This window comes from Daktulosphaira vitifoliae, unplaced genomic scaffold, assembly GCF_025091365.1.
Source record: "Daktulosphaira vitifoliae isolate Bord-2020 unplaced genomic scaffold, ASM2509136v1 Scaffold_4, whole genome shotgun sequence".
Lineage (NCBI taxonomy): Eukaryota > Metazoa > Arthropoda > Insecta > Hemiptera > Phylloxeridae > Daktulosphaira > Daktulosphaira vitifoliae.
In genome coordinates, this window is record NW_026099575.1 from 5,178,061 (window position 1) to 5,202,798 (window position 24,738).

At 24.5% G+C, this 24,738-nt stretch overlaps 2 protein-coding genes across 2 annotated transcripts; one reads left to right on the forward strand and one right to left on the reverse strand.

The window, feature by feature from the left end:
- Positions 1-998: 998 nt before the first annotated feature.
- On the reverse strand, positions 999-24,251 carry LOC126903700 (tripeptidyl-peptidase 2). The gene is made up of 21 exons (XM_050682088.1): positions 23,951-24,251; positions 23,760-23,888; positions 22,831-23,010; positions 21,713-21,870; positions 21,422-21,591; positions 21,118-21,361; positions 19,514-19,644; positions 18,521-18,754; positions 18,333-18,463; positions 17,959-18,139; positions 9,802-9,958; positions 9,545-9,723; positions 9,336-9,487; positions 6,008-6,225; positions 4,922-5,156; positions 4,577-4,824; positions 4,426-4,507; positions 3,703-3,844; positions 2,014-2,284; positions 1,325-1,517; positions 999-1,258 (listed from the first exon to the last, which is right to left on the reverse strand). The coding sequence occupies exons 1-21, from the start codon at positions 24,113-24,115 to the stop codon at positions 1,034-1,036; spliced, it is 3,825 nt and encodes a 1,274-aa protein (XP_050538045.1). The 5' UTR covers positions 24,116-24,251; the 3' UTR covers positions 999-1,033.
- LOC126903701 (RNA-binding protein 47-like) lies at positions 11,593-18,148 on the forward strand. Its single transcript, XM_050682090.1, has 7 exons — positions 11,593-11,987; positions 16,049-16,129; positions 16,308-16,472; positions 16,545-16,775; positions 16,868-17,323; positions 17,390-17,567; positions 17,706-18,148. Exons 2-7 carry the CDS (start codon positions 16,079-16,081, stop codon positions 17,801-17,803), a joined length of 1,179 nt encoding a protein of 392 aa, XP_050538047.1. The 5' UTR covers positions 11,593-11,987; positions 16,049-16,078; the 3' UTR covers positions 17,804-18,148.
- Positions 24,252-24,738: the final 487 nt, after the last annotated feature.

A 24,738-nucleotide genomic window follows, 5' to 3' on the forward strand; every position in this document is an offset into this window, starting at 1 on the left:
TTGGTAACTGCGATTTAACGTTGTACTCACAAATCATATATGAGAAAAAAAATATTATTAATAATGTACTGTTCTGATAATGAAAGTACAAACTTATATAATTATAACCGTCTTGCAATTTATATTTAACATATAAAATTCCTCGATAAAATATAGTGCTATGTGCAAATGCAAAATAGTGTCCTAATAAAAATACATATTACACCATATAATTAAGGTTCATAATAAACATATGAGCAGAAATGAATCAATGCGCATATTATTACCATACGCGTGGACTTAAAAAAAAAACGGTGAAAAACGAACGGATTGAATTTAATTTTTTATTATATCTCAGGAATGTCATTGAGCGGGTCTGATGAGAATTTCAAACCTTAAGACGTAAAACGGTGGCGTCAGCGAGCGTTTTTCTCAAAAACGGTCGAAATTTTACAAAGCGAGCGGGCTAGCGGCAAAAATTTTTCGACCTTCGCCAATAATTTTCCTGGAGTCTGATGACCGAGTAATTTCGTTGAAAAAAAATTTTTTGAAAATCCGAGCACGCTAAGTAATTTTTTCAGAAAAGCGTTTTTTTCCTTGTTCTATTATATAATAAGATTTATTTACTATACGTTAACGCTCTTTTGGAATGACAAACATGGAATCCTTAAAGACAATAATTAATAAGGATAATAGGCCAATCAAAATTATCCTCATTTCTAGAAAAAAGTTACTCAGTACATGACCTAAATGTAGTACACTATAATATTTCACTCTGAATTGAATAAACTAAGAAACTTGCTACTTACTAAAAATGATAAAATATGCACAATTTATTAAATAAAATTGAAAAAAAATTTAAATAGCCACATAAATAAATTAATGTTAATTTATAATTATACTTAAATTGTATATAATAAATGTACAGGTTTTATTTTAGGTATATTAAATATAATTTTTTGAAATGGAATAAGTATAGTAATGATATAAAAATAATTTAGTAAAAGAAATAAAAAAAAATTATTATTACACGAGCTAATTTATTGCATTTATATTAAAAAGGGCGATAATTTTTAGGATAATGTACAATAAGAGCATTTGTAATAGCATTAATAATATGTTTAGATTGCTCTGCTCCAAATTTAGCTTTAACAGCCCAAAGTAAACATTGTTCTATTTCTTTGACATTCTTATCATCAAGCATCTTCAAAAGTAATTTGATTACACGACCATAATGTTTTTTTATGACTCCATACCAAATATTAAAATAGTTGAAACTCTATTTAAATAAATAAATTATTGCAAGATTTTTATTTATAAATTTAAATTTACTAAGATAACAAACCTTTAAATCAGAATCTGGTGAAATGAATCGGGTTACTTGAAGCCATACATCATCTATAATTTCTAAAGTGATATTTTTTTCTATACTTTCTATTATTATTTTACTATCTGCCATAAAATAGAAAAGTTGGCATAATGCTGCGCCTTTACGACTCAGTGCTTCAACTAAATTATTTTTTAGTCTATCATTTGTCCTAATACCAATCACAAACATAATTAATTTTTCTAGAAATCACCAATTATTAATAATACCAAAAACTAATTATAAAAGTTTGAAACAAAAATTTGAATAGGTAAACTATAGTCATGGGTGCCATGGTTTACCCTAAAAATTATGAAAATGATGTATTTTTATGTAGAAATATTTTTTAAATGAAGTTAGACCTCCAAACATTTTGTTCAAAATATGTCTTTACTGTAATACAATTGATGTAATAATAATATCATGTGTAAAATACTAAATATTATTAAATTATGTTAAAAAGAAAAATTAGATTGAATTAAAGTTGATTATTTCTAATTCTTCATTGTGTTTAAAACTCAAATTATATCTATATAGTCCAATAAATGTTTAGCCACAGAATAGATGAAATTTAATCTATTTCATGGTTTCATTATCCTAAACTCCTCCAAATTGGTTTATTAATCATTTATAAAGCATTACGATTATGATACAAATTTTTGTATTACGTTTTAAGCTTCAATGCATCAGGTCTTTGATCTGATTTTATCCCATAAAAAGCTAGGAGTTCATTTTGATTAACGTTTGCCAAAACTTGATCTGCTGCATTTACAATAAGATTTAATTTATCACAGTCTATATCTTTAATTAAACAATTTGGAAACAATCGTTTGTCATCAGGCTCAATACATTGTATCCATGAAGTATGCACTGACGAATTTTTTTCTCCAAACTTTTTGGCTAAACTTTCATATAGCTTCGTAGAATCAGTGCCATACTCTAAATAAAATAAAACACATTATTTATAAGTTTAAAATATTCATTCGAAAAAATTAAATTATTAAAAAACTTTTTTGGGGAAAATGACTTTATTGTATAAATACTTAAAACATTTTTATACATTTAAGAAAAATATTTAAAAAATTATTTTTGGAACTGTTTGTATCTAAAAATAAATTTTATAATTTTATGAGACATTATAAGAAAAAGTATTCTTTTTTAATTTTCTAGAATGTCAGTTATCTTCTTTATCTATTAAACTATTCATTAAAAAGAATAATTACCATTAAATTATGTTTAATAAGTGTAAATAATTGTGATGAATTTTTTCATGGTATACAGAATGATTTTTTTTTATCATAACCCACTCAATTACTTACAGAATAATAATAATTTTTACATTTTTTTTTTAAATTATCTTTAGTTACACATTATTCTTGAATTTTTAACTATGTAATACTTATTAAGTTCATCCCTTATGCTTGATAAGGATGTCAACTTTGTTTTTTAAATGGGAACACATTTTGAATTAAATAAAATGTTTCAGTTTTTTATTTAATAGCAAATAACATTTGAACTTTTAGTATAGCTTTATTTGTTTATTAGATATAAATATTTAAAGTTTCAAAATTTTGAGTTAATATACATGTATAATACACAAGGGATTACAAATACAGGTATCTAATTGATTTTTTATGACATTGCTGTCACAGTCTAGGATTTTTTATAATTAATTATGACTATCAATAGATATACTTTCTGTATTGTCAGTTAGTGTATTTATATACTCACAACAATGTGCCTTTTTACCATTGATAATAACAATGGTGTGTACCTTCTAATATCGATGTCATAAAAAATCAATTAGCTACCTGTATTTGTAATCCCTTATGTATTATACATGTATATTAACTCAAAAATTTGAAACTGTAAATGTTTATATCTAATAAACAAATAAAGTTATACTAAAAGTTCAAATGCCATTTGCTATTAAATTAAAAACTCAAACACTTTATTAAATTTAAAATATGTGTTCCCATTTAAAAAAACAAAGTTGATACCCTTATCAGGCATAAGGGATGAACTTAAAAAGTATTACATAGTTAATAATTCAAGAATAATGTGTAACTAAAGATAATTAAAAAAAAAAAAATGTTTAAATATATTATTATTCTGTAAGTAATTGAGTGAGTTTTGATGAAAAAATCACCCTGTATATCAAAATAAATGTGGCTTATAAAGAACAATAACTACATAACCATTTAAAATTTATTCATGTTTTCCAAGAAAAGTTACAGTAACATAAAGTTTAACAAATATATACATTTTTAATAAGTTGTCAATAAATTAATAGTTATGAATATACTACTCTTGAAACTTCAATATTGATTTTTTTAAGCACATAAAACTAAACAAACCTAGTTTAGTTAACCAATTGGTTTTTGCATCACATATGGATTCCTTAAATTCTTCTAATTTTGTTTTATTCTCATCAGTTGTTTTTGAACCAGATTTTGGTTTCAATGTGTCAGTAATAAAATATTTAAAATTATAAGAGTCCTACAATCCAACAAACAATTAATATAATATTTTTCTTATAATCAAACTTAAACTTAAATCCTATTAGGGTTTTATAGTTAAAAATAAATAATAGTGCAAAAAAATATGATCATTTTAAATTAACAAGTCATACTTTTAATAAATAACTTTGTTAAAATATATTTAAATATTTTTGAATGACTGTATATTGAAATATAAATGAATACAGATAATTATTCAGAATGCTGAAATAATCTCAATGTTTTTATAATTTTCTTTTATACTTTTTTAAAGTATAATTTAGAACATTTATCTATATTACCATTTGATAATTATAACCACCTAATCTTACATTTTGGTAAAATTAAGTAAATAACACATTTTTATTAATAATTTGCTTGAAATACACTAGTAGACACAAATTTATAATAGAGTAAACAGAAAAAGCACTAAATAAAACTAGAACACAACAACAATATAGTTTTAATGGCAAAGGAATTATTTTTTTAGAACATTTTCACTTAATAAATTAAGTAACTATCAATTTAAAAATTACTGAATCAACAAACAATTATGTTTTAAGAAACTGTAACTAAACTTACAACTTTTTTTCCATTTTCATCTTTAACATACACAATATTTCCATTTAAAAATTGACCAGCTGTTAATTTTAATGAAAGTAACCTAATGATTAAAAAAATGTTAGGATGTTTAAAATTGCTAAATTTAAATTATTTATATTAATAATCTTACTTTTCATTAGGAATTGTACCTATATACAAGGTTACTAAATTACTTTCTGGTGTAATTATAGTATTTGGACACTTTTTACCAAAAATTGACGCTTGATAATGACTATTGTATATTTCTAAGGTTAAAGGATTTTGCAATTTTTGTACTAATTGAATTTGTAACTCAGAAATTTTATCTAAAAGTTCTTTTCGCTCATGCCTTACAATCATTTTAGCATGATAGTCTCCTTTATCTAGTTTTTTAATGTACTATATATAAAAAAGATATATAAAATTAATTGTAGTTAAAGGTTTTTTTATAATTTTTTAACATTGATGGTATCTATAAATGAATAAGTTAACTCACTTTACTTGAATACGCATCACCAGAAGTAATGTACTGTTTATTGGAATCAAAAATCATCCATAATTGAGATTCATATTCACATTCATATAATAGTTCATCAAATAATCCACAACTCAAATAAGTTTCAGTTGTTTTCGCCAGTGAAAATGAATAAGTTAATATTAATTGATAAATAGGCCTTTGTAATGGAATAACATCACGGGAAGACAATGTTATAATTTTCCCATCATTAGGTCTAAATATTTTAAAAGTAAAGTGACAATTATTAGAGATAATTAATATAGATTTTAAAAAATCTATGATTACTACAGAATGACATTTTCTATTAGGAGATGTAAATATAAGATAATGTATAAACTTTTACTCGCCTTGAAAATTAAAACATTTTTTAAATATTATTTACTATGAGATTTAACAAATCAGAAATCGTTTAACTCGAATAACATCGACAGCAAGTAAGTATAAGAGATATTACAACAATAAAGAATACTATTAATTAATAAATCGATACACTATTGATCTATTTATTGAATTTAAAATTATTTTACGGAAAATATTAGTTGGTATTACAAAAGTTTATTTAGATGTGAATTTCTCTGCTCTGCTAATTTAGAAGAGATCTATTTGAGTGAAAATAATTGTTATTTGCAAAAGGGATTTCCACAACTTAATCTAATAAACTAAAACTTTTAGGTTCTTAATCAATATGTTGTCCAAAGACAAGATAATCTAAAATACTTTTACAGCTACAATGAGATATTAAACAGTTCTTTTATGTAAAAATTTCAAAAGTATGTGTTAAAATCAAAAGGTCTTACGGATAAAGAAAACGGAAAAGCATTCATTCAGCGCTGAAAAAGCTAAAAAGTAATATAAAGACATAGCGTATGAAAAATTAGCAACCCCATACATAAAAAGTATATTCTTAAAAATGTTTACCAATTTTTTTTACTTTTTTGCCAACTTAAAAATTATTTTTTTAGAATAACACAATATTATGATAATGAAAGTTTTTTCAAATGAAAAACTATGGATACTAAATTTAATCAAATTTCATATAAAATTATTTTAGTAGAATTGTATTACTTTAGAACAGTGACAAGTTGTTTCAAAGAAACAGCCGGATGAATTTCCTCATTCTTAATTCCTGGTCTCAAAGTCACCGAATGGAGTCCCATACCATGATATGCTGTTAATTGTCTAGTTTGAGGTACAACACCATGAAATTGTAATTTGTATGACAAGTTCATATTTGCGGAGCTGGACCAATATTTAGCCAACACAAATTCTAATACCACATTTTCCTGTATTATAAAATATTACCATAATAATATCTATTATTATTCAATTTTGTAATTATTAGTTATTTAAGATATTTTAAATTGTCAGGGGAGTCATATACTCCCCTCATATAGGCCCTAATTGTTTAGACTACCAAGAAAATTTTAGTAGGTTCCTGTAATAAATCATTTGTTGTAACTATCTGACCTTTTCAGATACAGACTGTGGCTTTTTACAAAATTTGATGTCAAATTTACCACTTTGTAGGAGTTAAAAACAAAAAACCCAGCACAGTGGGGTTGCGGCACAGTGATGACGTGCATTGTTGGGTACAGTATAAATGATATCTGACAGTGATTAAAATCACTATCATAAAAGTCGCTTCGATGCAAATTTGTAGAATGTGTTTAATTTAAAAAAATTGATGGATTATTCCAAAAGCTTCATTATCCTATTTCCTTATTTATATCCTGATTTCAAGTTTTATGATTTATAAGTGTAATATATGAATGTATATTTATATATAAAGGGAAATGATGTTATTAAAAAAAAAAGTATGTCGAATGAAAGAGGGATATAAATATTATTTCTCGTAAAAAAATTATATTGATTTATACATTTTTCAATAAGATGATATAGGATTATAAAGTTAAAAATTAAAAATATAAAATTGAGAATTTTCATACAAAAATAGCATTCAGTAACTATTTTCACCGTGAAGACAAAATAAAGTCCGAAATCTAATATTAAAAGAGCAAAAATAATATTCATTCAAGGTCCATGGCTCTTATGTAAGAGGGAATTATAGGTAAAAATATCGGCGAGGTTTTTGATCCTAATCCAGCGCGCAGTGACAGGAATTCGTGTTCCAGCCGATTAAAGGTCCACAATTTTATTATAGTTAAAAATGTAAATTATTACGAATGTATATAATTGAATCAAGAAAAATTAAGTTAATAGGACACATCATCCGAGACAATGACTTTATAATAAATATTTTGTAAGAAAAATAACTAGAAAGAAACGAAATGGACACCCGAGGAAACAATATTTTTAACATATCTTGGAATAGAAGGAGTGATTTCAACAAGGTATTGCCTTTAATAGGCGATGATGATTTATAATTGGGTACTGATGATAACGAATATAGTACCACTGATAAAATTTATTAAGTCTAGTGCCGTGACACGGTCATAACTTTAATTAATGTCATTAGATAAATTAATTCTGTAAAGTACTTTATTTATGCTTGTAAGTTTCAACGTGCAGCAACAGCATTTTAAAGTTAAAAAAAAATGTTTTGGTATTTATTTAAGTAGACGGTCAATGTTTATAGGTATAACTTTAACTTAATAATTTGAAATGAAACACAAACATGATTTAGACATTTTATAACTAACAAGTATTTTAAGTAAGTAATTAACTTTTAATTTCACCTTAATGCGACAAATATTTTTAGAACCTTTTAGAGATTCGATTTTTTTTCTCACATAAATCTAAATACATGTTTATATTTCAATTTGATATACTAATAATAATACTCCCTAAAGGCTTTTAATTGAATTATTGGGTTTTTATGGATATCGGTTATAGCTGGCCAAAATTGAATATTTTTACAAAAATTTGAACACAATAACTAGGTAATGATAAAAATAGCCTATATAAAGGAGGGATTCAAAAATGTATGTTAAATTTGAATTAACTGACCTCTAAATATAAAAAATGTATTTTAATCCTTTTTATTAATCAATAGTCAAAATTTTGATCGATTATAATTTTGGACAAATGAAAAGTACTATTACTCACATTGTGCTGCACAATGGGGACAACTGTGAAGACTACGATAGTTCTCGCATATTAATAATCATCAATAATTAAATAAATAAACATACAATATTTTGGAAAAAAAAACATTTAGGAATATTAATTTTATTGGTTTCTAATGTATATAAAATTGTACACCGTTTAGCACAATTTCTAATCGACTAACTTATCGCACAGTAAAGTAATAATAATTATCAATAGAACACCCTAAGCACTTTGATATAGGTTAAAATTAAAAATATATTATTATTACTAAGTAGTATTTTTCAATTATTACAACATAAATACAAGTTCATATATTCTAAAAAATAATATGAAATAATACTTCTATTAATTTGAAGTTCTTTAATCAAGTTAAATGTTTTCACAGTCTTTACATCACTTTAAAAAATGAATGAAAATCTTATTTATTATATATAAAGAGTATAGTGTATAGTGTTCAGTAAATAAGGAAAAGGGTATCTATTGTTCTCATTGTTTGTAATAATTGACCCGTTTCCTTACTATTTTTGAACACCTGTAAAACATAAGCAGGTTAAAAACGCACATATTTTATTTATTGAACAGGATCCTTAGATCCACAGACTATTGTGCAATATATACTTTTGAGTGAGTTTCCATATTACAAAAAAAAAAATACAATAACCTTCTGAATTGAAGCTACCATCCGAATAGTTAAGCAATAAATTAAAAATTATGTCATGTAGTAATTTTGATTTATATAAGTAATATATTTTAAGGTTTCAGTATGCTTTAAGAAATGAAAAAATATTTTTTTCTAAGAGAAACTGACAGGAATATATCAAAGAATACAAAAATAGACTATAAGTTTTCATAAATTATTTATCGTAATAAACCTCTCTTCGCGACTAATTCGTATTACAATTTATTTTATAACAATACTAATAGTTATGAAGTATTTAATCACTTTTAAAAGCATAAGTAATGTACATATTATAAAAACAAGTTGTTACATGTATAATTAAAATTAGTTCATTATGAGTTGTCTGAGAAATTACCAATATATCATACTACTGAAATACGTTACTATATTACATAGATTTTATCATAAAAATTTATACCATTTCCGGTTTTATATTAAATAATAATAATATTATTTACCTAAATTATCTCAGTCGTAAATTTTCATCTACGAAGCGAATATGCCAAGTGAGGCAATATAATTAAATTGCTTATGATAGAGGCTAATGAAAAAAGGCTTCAAATTATGATACGATAAAAAGACAATAAAATCGAAATTAAGGTATGTTATAAACATTTTATTTTTATAAAAATTGAAAACGCATACCTGGACAACAAAATGCGTTTGTATAACATTCGATTTCAAGTTGAACATTTTTTGAGTTTCCATATATTTACATGATTTTTGAGGTAACAATTGAACAGTGTGCAAAATGAAATTGGCGGTTGTATTATTGTCCAAATGTTTGATATGAAGTGCTAATATTTTATTAATAATTAACATATATATTTATTGTATTAAGAAGTAATACGTACAAGCCCATGAAACATTTTTCGGAACTAAAATAAAATGTCTATTTATTGTACCGGCTTCAAATTTCACATTCTCGTATGAAATAAATCCAGAACTGTTCGTTATTAAGGGGCGAACAACAGTCACTTCAAAAGTAAATACGGGCCCTTTTCCGGTATTCTTCGTGTCATAGGCCTTCACACTGTATATTTTTTGTGGAAAACATAATTAAAAATATGCAAATAAATAGTAAATAATAAAAATGTCAAAATTATCTCACGTAGCTCCATGAACACCAGTAGGCAATCCACTAGGGTCAATTTTGACATTGAAATTGCGTGACATGTACATTAGTTCTAAGTGTTTAGGAACTTGTACCCAAGAAGCATCGCAAACTAAACATAAACTTATTTGAAAGTTGATTTTTTTTTGAGCATCTAAAATGTGTAAGGATTATAAAATAACTTCTTATATTCCATATAATTTAAATAGATGGTAAAAAAACATATTGAGTAATAAAGCTATTTAAATTTCAATAAATAATGATACAAATTTTATCATCGTATTAGTTATATTATATCTTTTTATTTTAATTACTTTCAGACTTAAGTAATAATTCATACTTATTGACTGATATTAATCAGATATAAATCTAAATTTTATTTTCATATTTACTGATAATTGATTTTTTTAAATATGTCATTAAAAGTTTTTAAATAAGTCGAAACTTTCAAAAAATAAATTCGCTTTTTTCGGACTAATTACTTTTTTCGTTTTACAGAATAATAAATTTTGGTTTCTAGAAACGCAGAATTTTTTTTGTATAGCTTTCAATACATAATATTGTTATAGCTCGAAAATTAGCTTTTATAACAATTTTTTGAAAAGGGAAGTTTGTAGAATTGGTGCAACAAGTTTTGAAGGTACATAAGAATTGATCTCGTTAATATGGGGTGGGTACAAAGAAGAAACGCAATAAATGAATTATTTTCTAACTGGACTAGTAGTGGTTTAAATGGCAACATAATTTAAGGGTTAAAAATTAATACGATTTTCATATACCTAAAAATGCGAGGTCATAAGTAACATTGGACTTTCTCTAACGATATAAAGAAAATACATGAAATTCCTATCTTATTTGTTATTATAGACATTACGTTATAATTATTCATTTTTTAAACTTTTATATTTTAAAGAATTTATTTAATTTAGAATAATTCTTATAATTTAAAATTATTTATGTTCATATTTTCACAATAAAAATGCTCAAAATCAGAAATTAATATTAAAATCTAATTCAGTACCACTAGAAAAAAATTCTAGTGAGGGAACGTGTTCTTGGCAACGTCATAAAAGTAAAACTGTGTAGAATAGTGCAAATAATTTAACATCAACGACTAAGTAAACAAAGTTAAAATCAGACAAAGGCCTATTAATTGTCGATCACCCTTAGGAAATTCCACGAAAAACGTCTGGATCAAGAACATTTTCTAGCGTACCAAAGCTATTAACATTTATTATTTTACATGTTTTGGAAACTCCCTTCGTGTGAATGATTTATATACAGGCTTCTTGAATTTAAAAATAATATGAATTATTTATGTTAATTTAATGATTTAAAAACGTGGGTACAAATAGCTATTTTACAAATCATCTCTTAATGTGAAAATTGTACAAAAATAATGATACATTAAATAATAATTAAAACTCAACACAATTTCAGTTAATCATATGATAAATATTATAAAAGTTTCTTAGAGAGTGAAAACATAGCTATTGACATATTAACATAAAAATAGTTCCGATTTTGATGTTAATACAATTTATAGTTTTCGATAATCACTCACAGTTATTATAATTAGTAGATAAATCTGTTAAATAATTTTATGAACAGTTAAACTAGTTAATTATTGTAAGTTTAAATCTATTTAAAATCTACTACTTGTAAAATAATTATCAGTGATTTAAGACCATAATAATTATGGTCTTATATGAATATACATTTCTTAATATATACCAATTATTGATGTACATTTTGGTAAAAAAATAAATCCATCTTAATGTTGTTTAGTATACCGAAGAATATCTTTCAAACAAATGATAAAAATAAATGCGATAGTCATATAAGGATTAGTAGTAGTTATGGTCAACAATTTTGGATATGTGAACACCTGCAGTTTGTGATGTCTATAAAAACTAGAAACAAATAAAAAATTATATACCCCGCTACTCCCCCCCTATAAAAATAAAATTCCTAGAAAAACGTTATCGTTTGCCTTGAAGGCAAGAGGAACACGTGCAATGAGCCTTTCGTATCTACATCAGTCATATAGTCATTGTAATCTCTTGCACAGTAGAGGAACGTTCCAATTAACCATTAGTGTTTAAACGTTACTCGTACGTGGATCTCAGCTGAACGTGCGCAACCGGCTCACAAGAACGGTTACGTTTAGTTAGTTATATAAAGTAAGTATTTACATAAATAATTAATTTTAATTTTACTTTTTTTAATAACTTTTTTTTAATTTAAAAATAATTTTTTTTACCGTTTTTTTCGTGGTTTTAATTGAATTTATTGTTATACGTTTATAAATTATAATATATTAATATTAAACCTTAATATTGTTACAATTAAAATTACTATTAATTATATTAGTTAAAGTATTATATTAATATTTAAACATTTAGTTATTAAGTATAATATGTATACGTTTAATGTGCGTTACTTTACTTCTTAACAATTGCAAACATTAGTATGATTTAGTATTTATCATTTTTTTTTTCTTTTATTCTAAATTAATTTTTATATATATATAAATATCTAGAAATTTACAAGATAAATCAGTATTAATAAGTTTGGGATACTTGTAAGTATACAAATTGGGTTCATATCTTACACTTCGAAATATCTGACTCACATTAAATTTTATGTAAAGTACTCTTAGTACTCTTACAATTATAATTTATAAATAAACATAAACAATTTATGTTTATTATAAAAAAAATCTGATACGTTTTTTAATCTTCAAATGTCGGCATATATATAGTTAACGATTATTTCGATTTGTTTTTTTTTATTGATATCGAATATTCAAAAATTAAATTTCTGTCAAAAACTGTTAATAGCATATTAAAGTTTGCATTTAACGCTGTTATTAAACGTATTACACACATGACTATTTTGCCTATTTACACGGAATTATAATAAGAACATTATTATGCATTTTCGAACTTTTCCTTTCTTCTGGAAGCGTCTCATAAAATCTCAAAGGGACTGGAGTTGATCACGAGAGCCGATAGACATAAGTGCCCGCAAAATTTGTCATTACTGATAATTTTAGTTCACAAAATGCACATTATTTCGAGAAATACCGAAAATTTGTATTTGAAGTAAAAACGGATAAGAGGTTTCCAAAATTACAATCCTAGTTAAATGTACTCTCAATTGAATCACATAACCTTTATAAATAGTTAAAAACTACATTATTAAAAATATTAATAAAATGCGCGAGACCTAATTACAGCGCTAAAGCAAACTTAATGTGCTATAACTTTTTAACTATTTTTGACCGATATTATATTTTTAGCATATTCGTAAAAATTGTGTAAAATAAAAAAACTAGCTCAGTGGGGTCGTAGCACAGTGTAGCATAGTTGTTACAAGTAGATGATATTTATAGTAATTAAAATCACTATCATAAGAAACGCTTCAATGCAAATTTGTATTGTGTTTAGTTTTAAGAAATTATGGATTATTCCAAAAGCAATATTAAATCATATTTTTTGTTAAATTTCGATTGCCATTTGCCCATAAAAGATTTTTTTTTTTTTTAACTTACAGTACTTAACATGAGCTTTAATTTAGCATATAGTAAAAAACGTAGTATTTCAGGAAATTTTCAAAAGTCCTACTTTTTATATGTATGTTTCAAGTTTTAAACCCCTCTGTATAATGGGAAATTGCCCAATTTAAAAAAAAGTATGTTGGATGAAAAGAGTATTTATAAAGTATTTAGAAACAAAAATTTGTGTTTATCTATACATTTTTCAGAAAGTTAGATGTAAAAAATCAAAAATTTTAACACAAATAACATTTTTTTAACTAGGGCAGCTATTTGCATGAAGTCTATAAGACAAGTTTTTTTAATTTATTTTATAGTACATAAGCTTTAATTTGATATATGTTTGAAGGATACAGTATTTCTGGAACATTTTCAAAAGTTAAATTTTTGTGCAGAAGTTGCTATTTTAAATCCTCCCCGTGGGCAAATAAAGGGTCAAATTTTTAAAAAATTTATATCAAATAAAAGGGTTTTTACTTAAAAAAAATTATTTTGGTATGTTAATTTTTGAAAAATTTAAAAGTTTTAAGAAAATAATATTAAAATTTAACATGTTTAAAAATTGTAATTTATTTTGGATATTTCCCCCATTTACAGAGAATGAGGAAATTTTTTTCAAATTTTATGGGCAATGTCTTCAACTTGATAAGATTTGTGATTTTTTTATGTATCATTGAAAGAAATCGGTTCTTCGTGAGAGTTGAAAAAGAGTGGCGATAAATATAAAAAAAAACAATAATAAATTAATACCTCTCAGCTACGCATCAAAGCTAAAATAATTGAAAAAAATGTTTTGTGAGCTAAACTGCACATTTGGTCTGGATTAATACATAATGGCTGAGTTTCATTTATTACATAAAATTAAACTCGTTAGACAGATATTTAAGTTTTTTTAGTAAGTGACCCAAGGGCAGGCATATGCATGCTCCTCTGATGTTAAAATATTATTATTATCACTGTATATATTTTATAAAAAATTATTATCTTTAGTTCTAAGAGTTGCAAAAATACATTTCTCATAAGATTTTATTTCTTTCAAATATATTTTCAAAAAAATTGAAGACAGAGAAGACCATTTTATTTTTATTTACCAAGGGCAACACATTTTCTAAGTACATATCTGAAAAATTTAATTATCAATAGATGTTATGTGGTCAAAGTATCTAAATTTATCCATATTGATATAAAAATTAATTAATAATTTATTACATTTTTTTATTTTATGAGGAAACTGATTTTTTTTATACCTTAAAAAGCAATCTGATATTTTAAACATAAAAATTACCAAAAACTAGTTAACTCCAATCAACTGATAACATTATCCTATGTGAGTGTTAAAATTAATTTTATATCTTCATAGATTTAAATATGGTTTGTTTTTTTAATACATGGTTGATTTTACATTTTTGCTTGCTTTATTAAAAATTTGAGGTAAGTTTTTTTAATGACTTGCATTGTTATTCTTTACATAATATCTTATTGTTTAATAATAGTAATAAAAAATACATTTTTGTCTTTGCAGTTACTCTTTTAGGAAATTCTTTCAATAGAGTATTAAAATATATATATATAAATTACCTAACATATAATATCTATTTTTATGTTTTATTAAAGTTTATATTGATTTAATAAATAAGTATTTAAATTCATCATTGCAAATTAAATGTGGTGGATAGATGTATGAAATTACTAGAAACATAGAAGGAGAGGTGTAAAGCTTTTGAAGAAATAGGTTTAAGAATGAATACGAATAAGATGAGTATATAGAGTAAGAGTTTGATAAAGGAGAACTCGAGGTAGGTGAACTGAAGAGATCAGTGACAATAATCGCGGACGTGATTGGAGAGGTGGAAAGTTTTATGTATTTAGGATCAGTTGTGCAAAAGAGCGTTAGTATTGACACAGGATTAAATGGTTGAAGTGGATAGAAGCGTCTGGTGTCTTATGAAATAAAAAAATTCCAATGAGGCTAAAAGGTAAATTCTACAAGACTGTGGTGAGGCCAGTTATGATGTATGGTTCAGAATGTTTGGCAGTTAATAAGAAAGTAGAGCAGAGAATGAATGTAGCAGAGATGAGAATGCTTAGATGGATGAGTGGAGTGACTAGAGAAAATAGGATAAGAAATGAGCATATAAGAGGGAGTAAAAGTATAGCCCCAATCGTAAATAAGATGAGAGAAAATAAACTTTGATGGTAAATAGATGGTTTGGTAATGTTATGAAGAGAGAGGAATCGGAAGCTGTAAGAATACTTAAGTTGAAGGAAGACCAATAAAGAGATGGAAGGATGTTATTGAATGCGATATGAGGACAGTTGATGTATATCTAGATGCTTGTATCAAGTGAAAGTTTAGGTCAAGGTTGGCCGATCCCATGTAGTTGAGATAAAGGCAAGGAAAAAGAAGATTGCAATTAAATATTTGTATTTTAATAAAAAAAACAATGTATACAATTTTCCAAATTTTAATTTGGAAAAAATTTCTACTTAAATTTAGTTTTTGTCTACTTATTTTATTGTTTAACTTTCAGCTTTAAACTAAATGAAATGGAATATAGTCTAATAGTAAATAAATAATTAATCAAATTAATTTTATCTGTTTATTTTATGATCATAAATTTAATTGGCATTCACAAAGTTTTAACTAGAAATAATTATTAAAACTATTTATTTTTTATTTTTCAGAGCTAATATTGTGAATTTAATCCAACAACCATGGATATGTATATAACACAAGATAATTTTGTTTATTGTGATTATTTTTCGGTATGCTACTAGTATTAAACATTTCTATTATATTTAATATATTTCAATGTATCATTAATAATACTTGTGTAATTTGTTTTGTTTAATAGATTTTATCTTATATTTTAATTATATATATAATAAATAATATATAATAGAATATATATAATAAATTTATAATTTTTCTTTTTATTATTAGCCAGATTCATTGTATCCTCCATCACCTTTTACACAGTCTTATTCAAGTGCATTGTCACCTTATTCATCAATATCATCTCCATACACCACACTATCTCAAACTAAAGGATCATTTAATCAAAGCAATGTTTTCAAATTTCCATCCCCTATTGATGATTCTTATATAGTAAGAATTATTTATAGTTATTTTATTATAAACTCTTCTTTCTTTCAACTTAATAATTATTTTTAATTTTAGCAAACTCGTGAAGATGTTATAAGGTTGACAATTTCAAAAGCTAAAAGTATTTCCGAAATAGAAGAATTGGGTCAAAGTCTAATTAACATGGATAAAAGACATGTATTTCAAAATAATGGTCAAAAAACTCTTTTACCGATATCAAAAGAAGAACCTAAAAGGGGAAGTGAATTATATGTTGCATTGCCTAAATCATGTCTAGAAGGATTTTTATATGCTATTTTTTCACAAGTACTATAATATTTTGGAATATAAATTAATAATTATTTTTAGGCTATAAATATAATTACTGAATTATTAATTAAAATGTTTTTCCCTTTTAGTTTGGTGAGATTCATCAAATTCGTTTGATGATGCATTTCACAGGTTCAAATCGTGGTTATGGTTATGTTATGATGAAAAATCCTATTCAAGCTGAAATGGCGCTCATTAAGCTTAAGGATATTTCTTTACCTGGCATCAGAAGTCAGTTATCAGTCAATATGTCTACTGATAATAGAACACTTTTTGCTAGATGTATACCTCATGACTTAACAGAAGAACAATTGCAAATGGAGTTTGAAAATCGAGTAGAAGGTGTTAAGAAAGTTAGAGTGTTTAATGATGTAGAAGATCCATCAAAAAACAGAGAATTTTGCTTTATTATCTTCAAAGATCATAGAAGTGCAGCTTTAGCTCGACGATCAATGGCAGAAAATCCACTTTTTATAAATGGTACTTCAATAATGATTCAATGGGCAACTAGTGAACCAGTATTTCGATACTCTGTCCTGAGAAGAGTAAATATTGATATACTCAGAAATAAATTTGAACTAAATTGTTTAACTAATAATTTTCTTTTGTAGATGTCACAATTACATGTTCGAAATATGAATGTATTAACAACTGAAGATGATTTATGGAAATTAGTAGTACAATATGTAAATCCAAATCATATTTTACTAATAAGAAAAAATAATACATGTGCTAGAATAAAATTCTCTCAACATGAATATGCTAATCTAGTAAGAAGAAACCTTGATGGTAAATGATATTATTATATTAACTTCATTACAATATTGATCCTAAATTATAAGTTCAAAATAAGCAACGTAAATAATTAAATTAACGTAAAAATAATTTTTAGTCCAAAAACATTAAAAATTTTCTTAAATTTTATAGGTAAGGAACTTCATGGAGTTAAACTTATTGCTATGTGGGATAAAATCGAAGGATCCAAGTATGAAAAATCTGGGTGTTATCAACCTCCAAGCCCATGAATTAATAATGATTTTTTGATAATTATTTAATTTAGTAGGTTAAGAAATAAAAAAAAAATTGTTTCCAAAATTCTTATCATGTTTTTTATTATTCCTTATAATTATGATAAGAAATGTTATTATTAATATATTTATCTGTATAAAAAATTTCTTACCAACTTCACTGTTGTTCATAAATACTGGTTCCACACTTACTGAATGCTCAGTAGCTTTATCTTCTATCCCATTTCTTATATGGATTCCTTTTTTGCCATCAGCTCCACAAGATATTATAAATTTTAAATAAGATTCTGTTTCACTGTAATTCTGACATAAATATTCAAATGATTTTTCAACCTAAAATAAGAATATTATTTAAAATCTAATGTATAATTTTAGGTTGTCTTTTGCAGCATGTAAATAAAATTTTGTAAAAACTAATTAAAAATTAATTTTATTTGAGTTAATATTTGTTAAAATAATTTTCGACCTTAAGTTTAATTTATTAAGATAATGTCAGGTTAAAACTATGTTATTTTTTTTATCTTGCCTGTAATAAACCATGTCCTTGTGAAAAATGATCAATCTTGTCTTGATATTGTGCTGAGTTTTCTAATGCTCTTTTTATAAAATATGGGCAGATTATTATATTTTTATCCTTGAGTCCAGAGATTAAAACAGCTAATAAAATTTTCAAAAACATAAAATAAAAACTAGTTGATATTTACTGTGACATACCTACTGCTCCAGCAACATGAGGTGCCGACATACTTGTTCCATTCATTAGCTGGGTACCTCTTAACATATAACCAGGCACAGAAGCAATAGCACCACCAGGTGCACAAACACTAATACCTCTACCACCATCTATAGTTGGACCTCTTGAAGACCACGTGTAAGTATTTCCAGGTAATTTATTCAATAAAGAATAATCGGCTGCCATCATATCTGGTGAAACGTACGCTCCAACACCTATGATTAATCAAATATTCAACACTAGAAGAATATGTGTCCCGTTTTTCAATTTATCATCTCTCAAAATAATTTCACTTAATGATCAATTAATGTTATTACTTAAATGAAACTCAAATTCCTTTATAACTTTAAACTTGTATTTAAACTATTTTTTTAATAATCAGAATCATTCAGTAGTAATTGTTGCATTATCAAAGAAATTTTTGTAATATCTATGTTTATATGAATAGCTAAGACCAATCCCAGCAAAAATTAAGGAATATATTTTAGGAGAAATGATCTTTTTTTGTAAAAAAAAAAAGTTTATATAAAATTTGACCAACATTTTTTGAGGTATAAAAATATTCTAAATATATCCACAGGTCAGAAAAATTATAAAGGACCCTTTTATTTAGAGTACATGTAATTAGAAATTAACAATAAAAATATGATAGATCTTTATTATGGCAGAATACCATAACTTTGTTTTAAGTGTAAGAAAACTTATTTTTACTATTTAATTTAATACTCCATCATAATATAATAAATAACTAGAATTTTGTGATATCAAATTCATTAAAATTTTCAATGATATTGATTATGAAAGAAGTCTAAAGAACCCTTATACATTTAATTTTTGATATATTATAAAAAAACATGTCAGTGTCATCAACAGCGGCATAATTTAAGCTACTTCATGAAAATATATGAATATATTTAAAAAATACCTTTTTTATCAGTATTATTTATAAAAAATATTTTATACAATAATTTAACCTATAATCATTGTCTTAGAAATATCTGGTGGAGCTCCTATGGTACATAAAGCTGGTCCATGATTACCAGCTGAAGCAACCCAAGTTACAGCATATTTATCCACTATATCATTCATTAAATCACCAATTCGCCTAAGTAAAAAAAAAAAAAATACAAATTATAATAATAAAATAAATTCTTTATAAATATATTATATAATAGAGTTTGTCAACAATATATTTTTGGATATCGATAATTTACTGAATTTAGGCAATATATCACAAAATTAAAATTTTCTCAATATCCAGATATTGTACGAAAAAAAAATGTTTTTTTAATATTTAAATGTTTTTACCCTTTATTTCTTTTTCAAGAATACCGTTATGTTACCATTGTTGTAAAAATCAGACTATGGTATACCAACCAAATCAGAATATATTAATATAAAAATATATAGATAGTAGCTATATTTCATAAAAATTATCGAATATTTTTTAATTACTTTTTATTATGAAGAAATAATTTTTTTTGGTTTCAAGATTTTATCATTATATATTATTTATATCATTATTATAATATTATATTATAATGTTATATTATTAAATGAATGAAATTGTTCTTTTTTGAATAATAGTATTATAGTTTTAATGTTTTGGTTTTAAATAATAATAAAAAAAAACATAAGTACTCTTTGTATTTTTTTAATTGCTTTTTCACAAGTAAAAACAATTTTTCTTCTTTTCAAAAATAAAATTTAAACTTTTACAGAATAAAACATCATTACCTTTATCACTACCATCTAATAGGAATTTATTTTTTTGGCTTAATAATTTCAGTTTATTTTTCAGATTGAGTTTTAACTAGTTGTTGCTTTACATTCTCTAATTCTCCTCATACATTACTTTGTTCGTGTTTTGTAAAAAATAGAAATAACAAAAATGTCATAATAAAAAACCTAATCTCAATTAAAATTTTGTATTAATAAATATAATTTTTCCTCTATCTCAATTCTATATTTCCTAATATATTTTAATACAAAAAATATTAAAAAGATTATCACCAACATTTTTAGCCTAATATCAAATAATATATATTCTATAACAAAGTGACCAAAATTATAACAGTTTTTTTTATTAAAAATTTAGTTTGATTATTGTGACATTTCAAAAATAATCGTTATTGTTAACAAGCCCTATTATATATTGTATTTATTATTAATAATGAAAAAAAATGGTAGGTTCATTTACAATATTTTATAAAAGAAAAAAATTAAGAATTATTCACTTTAAATTTTTTTTAATAATTTTAGAAATAAATTTGAGTTATTTTAACTTATTATATTTTTAAAATTTTTTGGAAAATTAAAGTTGCTGTTTTTTTCTGGGGGTTAGATAACCAAGATAAATTAGATATTCACAACAATAAATGGAAATGCTTATAAATAAAATAAATAATTATTACACACTAATTAGGACTTCTAAAGGTTTAAAATATATCTTCAAGTTTAATAATTAAATAAATATTTGTTACATCGAACCATATAAAACATCTTGAAAAATATGTAAAAAAAAATGTAGAGAATACAAAATCCATATTTATACTAATAATAGTTGTTAATGACATACCCTGCATTAGACCAATTTGAATGTTCCCCATAACTCATATTGATTACATCTATGTTGTATTTTTTTTTAAGCTCCATTACTTTTATCATAGCTCTAACAATTGCAGTTCCAGTTTCCATAGTTTCTAGGCGACTATCACCTATAGTTAATGAAATAATTTGTGCTCCAGGAGCCACACCATTTTTTTCAGGTTCATCTGGGAAACATCCAGCAGCAATAGCAGAAACGTGTGTCCCATGCGATGCTAAAATTATTAACAATCTATAATATTTAAAAAAATTATAATTTAACTCTGCAAACTCACAGCCAAGGGATACTATTTCTAATACATTTCCATCATTATATACATTAAATGAATAACATACAAAATCAGAGGTGGTAATATAATCATAATTATTTTTTGGATCTTCACTGAACTCTCCCATAACTTTACATGATTCCAGGTCTCCTATTTCTGATGTATCCAAACATACACTAAATTAAATTTATCATTTGATGAATTATTTTTTAAATAAACAAAATAAACTAATTAATTAACCAATATGATTGTTAAGAATTATGTTTATAATATAGTAATTATTTTGTAACAACTTACAGCCATTGTTTTCCATTGTGAAAAACAACACAATCATAAACCGGAGTAATACTTTTATACTTTTTTTCTAAATTTTGTAAAGCTTCAACAGTATTATCTAAATCTTCTTTTATAAGTTTTTGGCTTCTAGTTAATGGAATTTTAGAACCATCATTTTCCTTAACAAAAAAAATAAATAAATAATTTTTGCTGAAGAAAAAATTTAGTTTTATATGATTTAGCTATTGATTAATAGTAGCTTTGGTACCCACATGGCAGACAGTAACAAACAGAGAACTTAATAAACAAATCAGTGTACAAGATTTTAGCTATATTTTAATAGTATACTGATCTACAATTTTTAGAAAAATGACTAAATTATTTTTTTATAATAGGATTGCTAAAGAAATTTTTTTGCCTAAAAAATTCCCAAAAACAAAGTGGAGATCCAAACAAAGTTTTTAGAGACATAGTTTACAAATAAATAATGAGTTTTGTAAACTATTGATGGAGCTAGTTTAGGGGAAGCGTTTACTCTTATCTCCCTCTTGGAATACTGCCCTACCAAACTATTAATTTTAATATTATAGTAGTTCTATTAGTAAGGAAATAAAAATTTGGTTTAGTTTCTATATTCTTTAAAAACTGTATTATCTGCAGTTAAATTATAAAGGGGTCATACTGGTCTAGTGAGTAGACACATATATTTTGACATACTGGGTGGTCCTAGATTCAATCAATAGGGTACCAATGAGGTATTTATTTTGATTTTATCATTGGTGGTGTTTGGTCTCTGGTGCAAGCCGTTCATAATATACATTCTGTTCTATCATTGGCTTAGCCAAGAATCATTTTGGACTTTCTTACATGAAAAAAAGAGGGCTACTACCTTCAGTATCATGTTAAGTTCAAGTAATAGAAGGATGTAAAACTGATTTTTATTTTTAACCGTAGTTAAATTATAGTTTACAAATATAAATTTTAATTTGATTTATGCGAATAAATTTAAAGTTAATACAATTCAAAAATTGCTTACATCACTTTTTTTTAGTTGAACAGAACTGAACCAATAATATACAAAAAAAAATCGTTTTACTGTTAAAATAGTAATTAATTTGTATATTATACTTTATACTTACATTATTAAATTTATTTTGATCAGAAATTGATTTTGATAATAATGGTTTATGATAAATATCCCATGATTTTTCTTTCTTTTCTTCTTCAATACGTTGCTGTACATTTTTTGTGTATAACTCATAAGCATTTTTTATACCAATATGATATTCACCACTGGGGTTTATCCAACTGTTTGGAATCTGTTTTTTAAAAAATATTTATTTAAGTGAAAAAATAAAACTCAACATATTTTCTGTATTAATTTAAAAGCTTTAAAATTTCAAATTGAAATTTAAAAAAAAATTAAAAATGAGATATATTATAATAAAATATAAACATAAAAAAATTTAACCATTTTTTCAAAATTATAATTTTAAAAGAAATGTAGTGGTCAATGATAAACAAATTACCTTATAAATCATTCACATAAATAGAATTTTTTGAAGGGGTTATTATTTTATAATTATGTTATGTTATTTTGTGAATTAACAGAAAAATAGTATTATTCTAGGTAAATAAAGGTTCAATTCATAATTAACAAGGTTCAGAATTTAATGGATTTATTACGTTTATTTTAATCATTCTGAGTAAACCAAAGATAGATATTTCTGTTAATTATTCTTAACACTAAACAGTGTATTTTATTAGAAATTTAGTTTTAAAGGACTTAGGGGATCACTTTTTCTCAGAATAGAAAATATTCTTATGATACTATATACAATTATGATAAGTTTTCACAGAGCTGGATATCTCTAACTTATTCAATGAAATGACTCAATAAAATTTTATAAACACATTAAGTCTTGAGCTCTTATAATTAATAAACTAATTTTTTTTAATCAAAGTAATGATCATTTTAAATTTCATGAAAGTTTAATAATGTTTATAATATAACTTTCTTTTTATAATTTTCACACTTAACACAAAATTTAGATCATAAAATATTTACCTTTAGTGTTCGACCACTAAGTCCTTTAATTTCATTATTCTCAGCTTTAACAATAGTTGAAGTGTCAACATCTCCGGCACCACTACAATCATACCTAGCAATAACTTTAGGCTTTCCTTCACTAGTCACCTATGAAAAAAAAAATGTAATTGAAGAAATTATTACATGTTTATTATTTACAAAACTCATACTTTTAGTCCAGGAGCTCCAGGATCAACACCGGAATCAAATATAGCTATTGTTACGTTGCGACCATCATAAATTGGATTTTTAATTAAAAAATTAGTGACTCCAGTTTCTTTTTTAGGAACTAATGATAAAGTAGGAAAATCTTCAGTTCCTAAGGCAGTTGACATTTTGATTCTTTACAAAATAGGGTTGCTAATGAGAAATAACAAAAATTGTAAAATATAAGGGTAGATAATTTGTAATATAGCTTCTTAACGATTCGGCAGGCAATTTTATTTAAACGACTCGACTAAAAGATAAATTTCTCCTTCTTTTATGATAATAGATAACAATATTAGTCATTATTTATAGTCAAAGAATATAGATAAACACAAATGATAAAATGTTAAAGTATTTCTGAGGAATTATTTCATCGGTATTGTAATCATGAAATTGTCATAATGTAGAAACTTTGAAATAAAAATTCAAATATATACAGAAGTAAAATACAAATACAATATATGATGAAGTCAGTAACTTTACCAAACACAGAATTAATTTGAAAGTATCTATTTTTGTTGTGTAAACTTATATACCTACGTGAATTAATGACATCAAATGCCATTAATTCACAAATACATTTTTTATAAAGTTATGACAGTTTATAAAAAATAAAAAAATAATAAAGTTGTCAAAATTAACCTATATGAAAAAAAGTAATTTTATAGGGGATTTTCATTATTTACAGAGAAGGAGAGCATTTTTTTTCACTTTTTAAGAGTAATTTATTCAATTATTTACGATTTTTGAT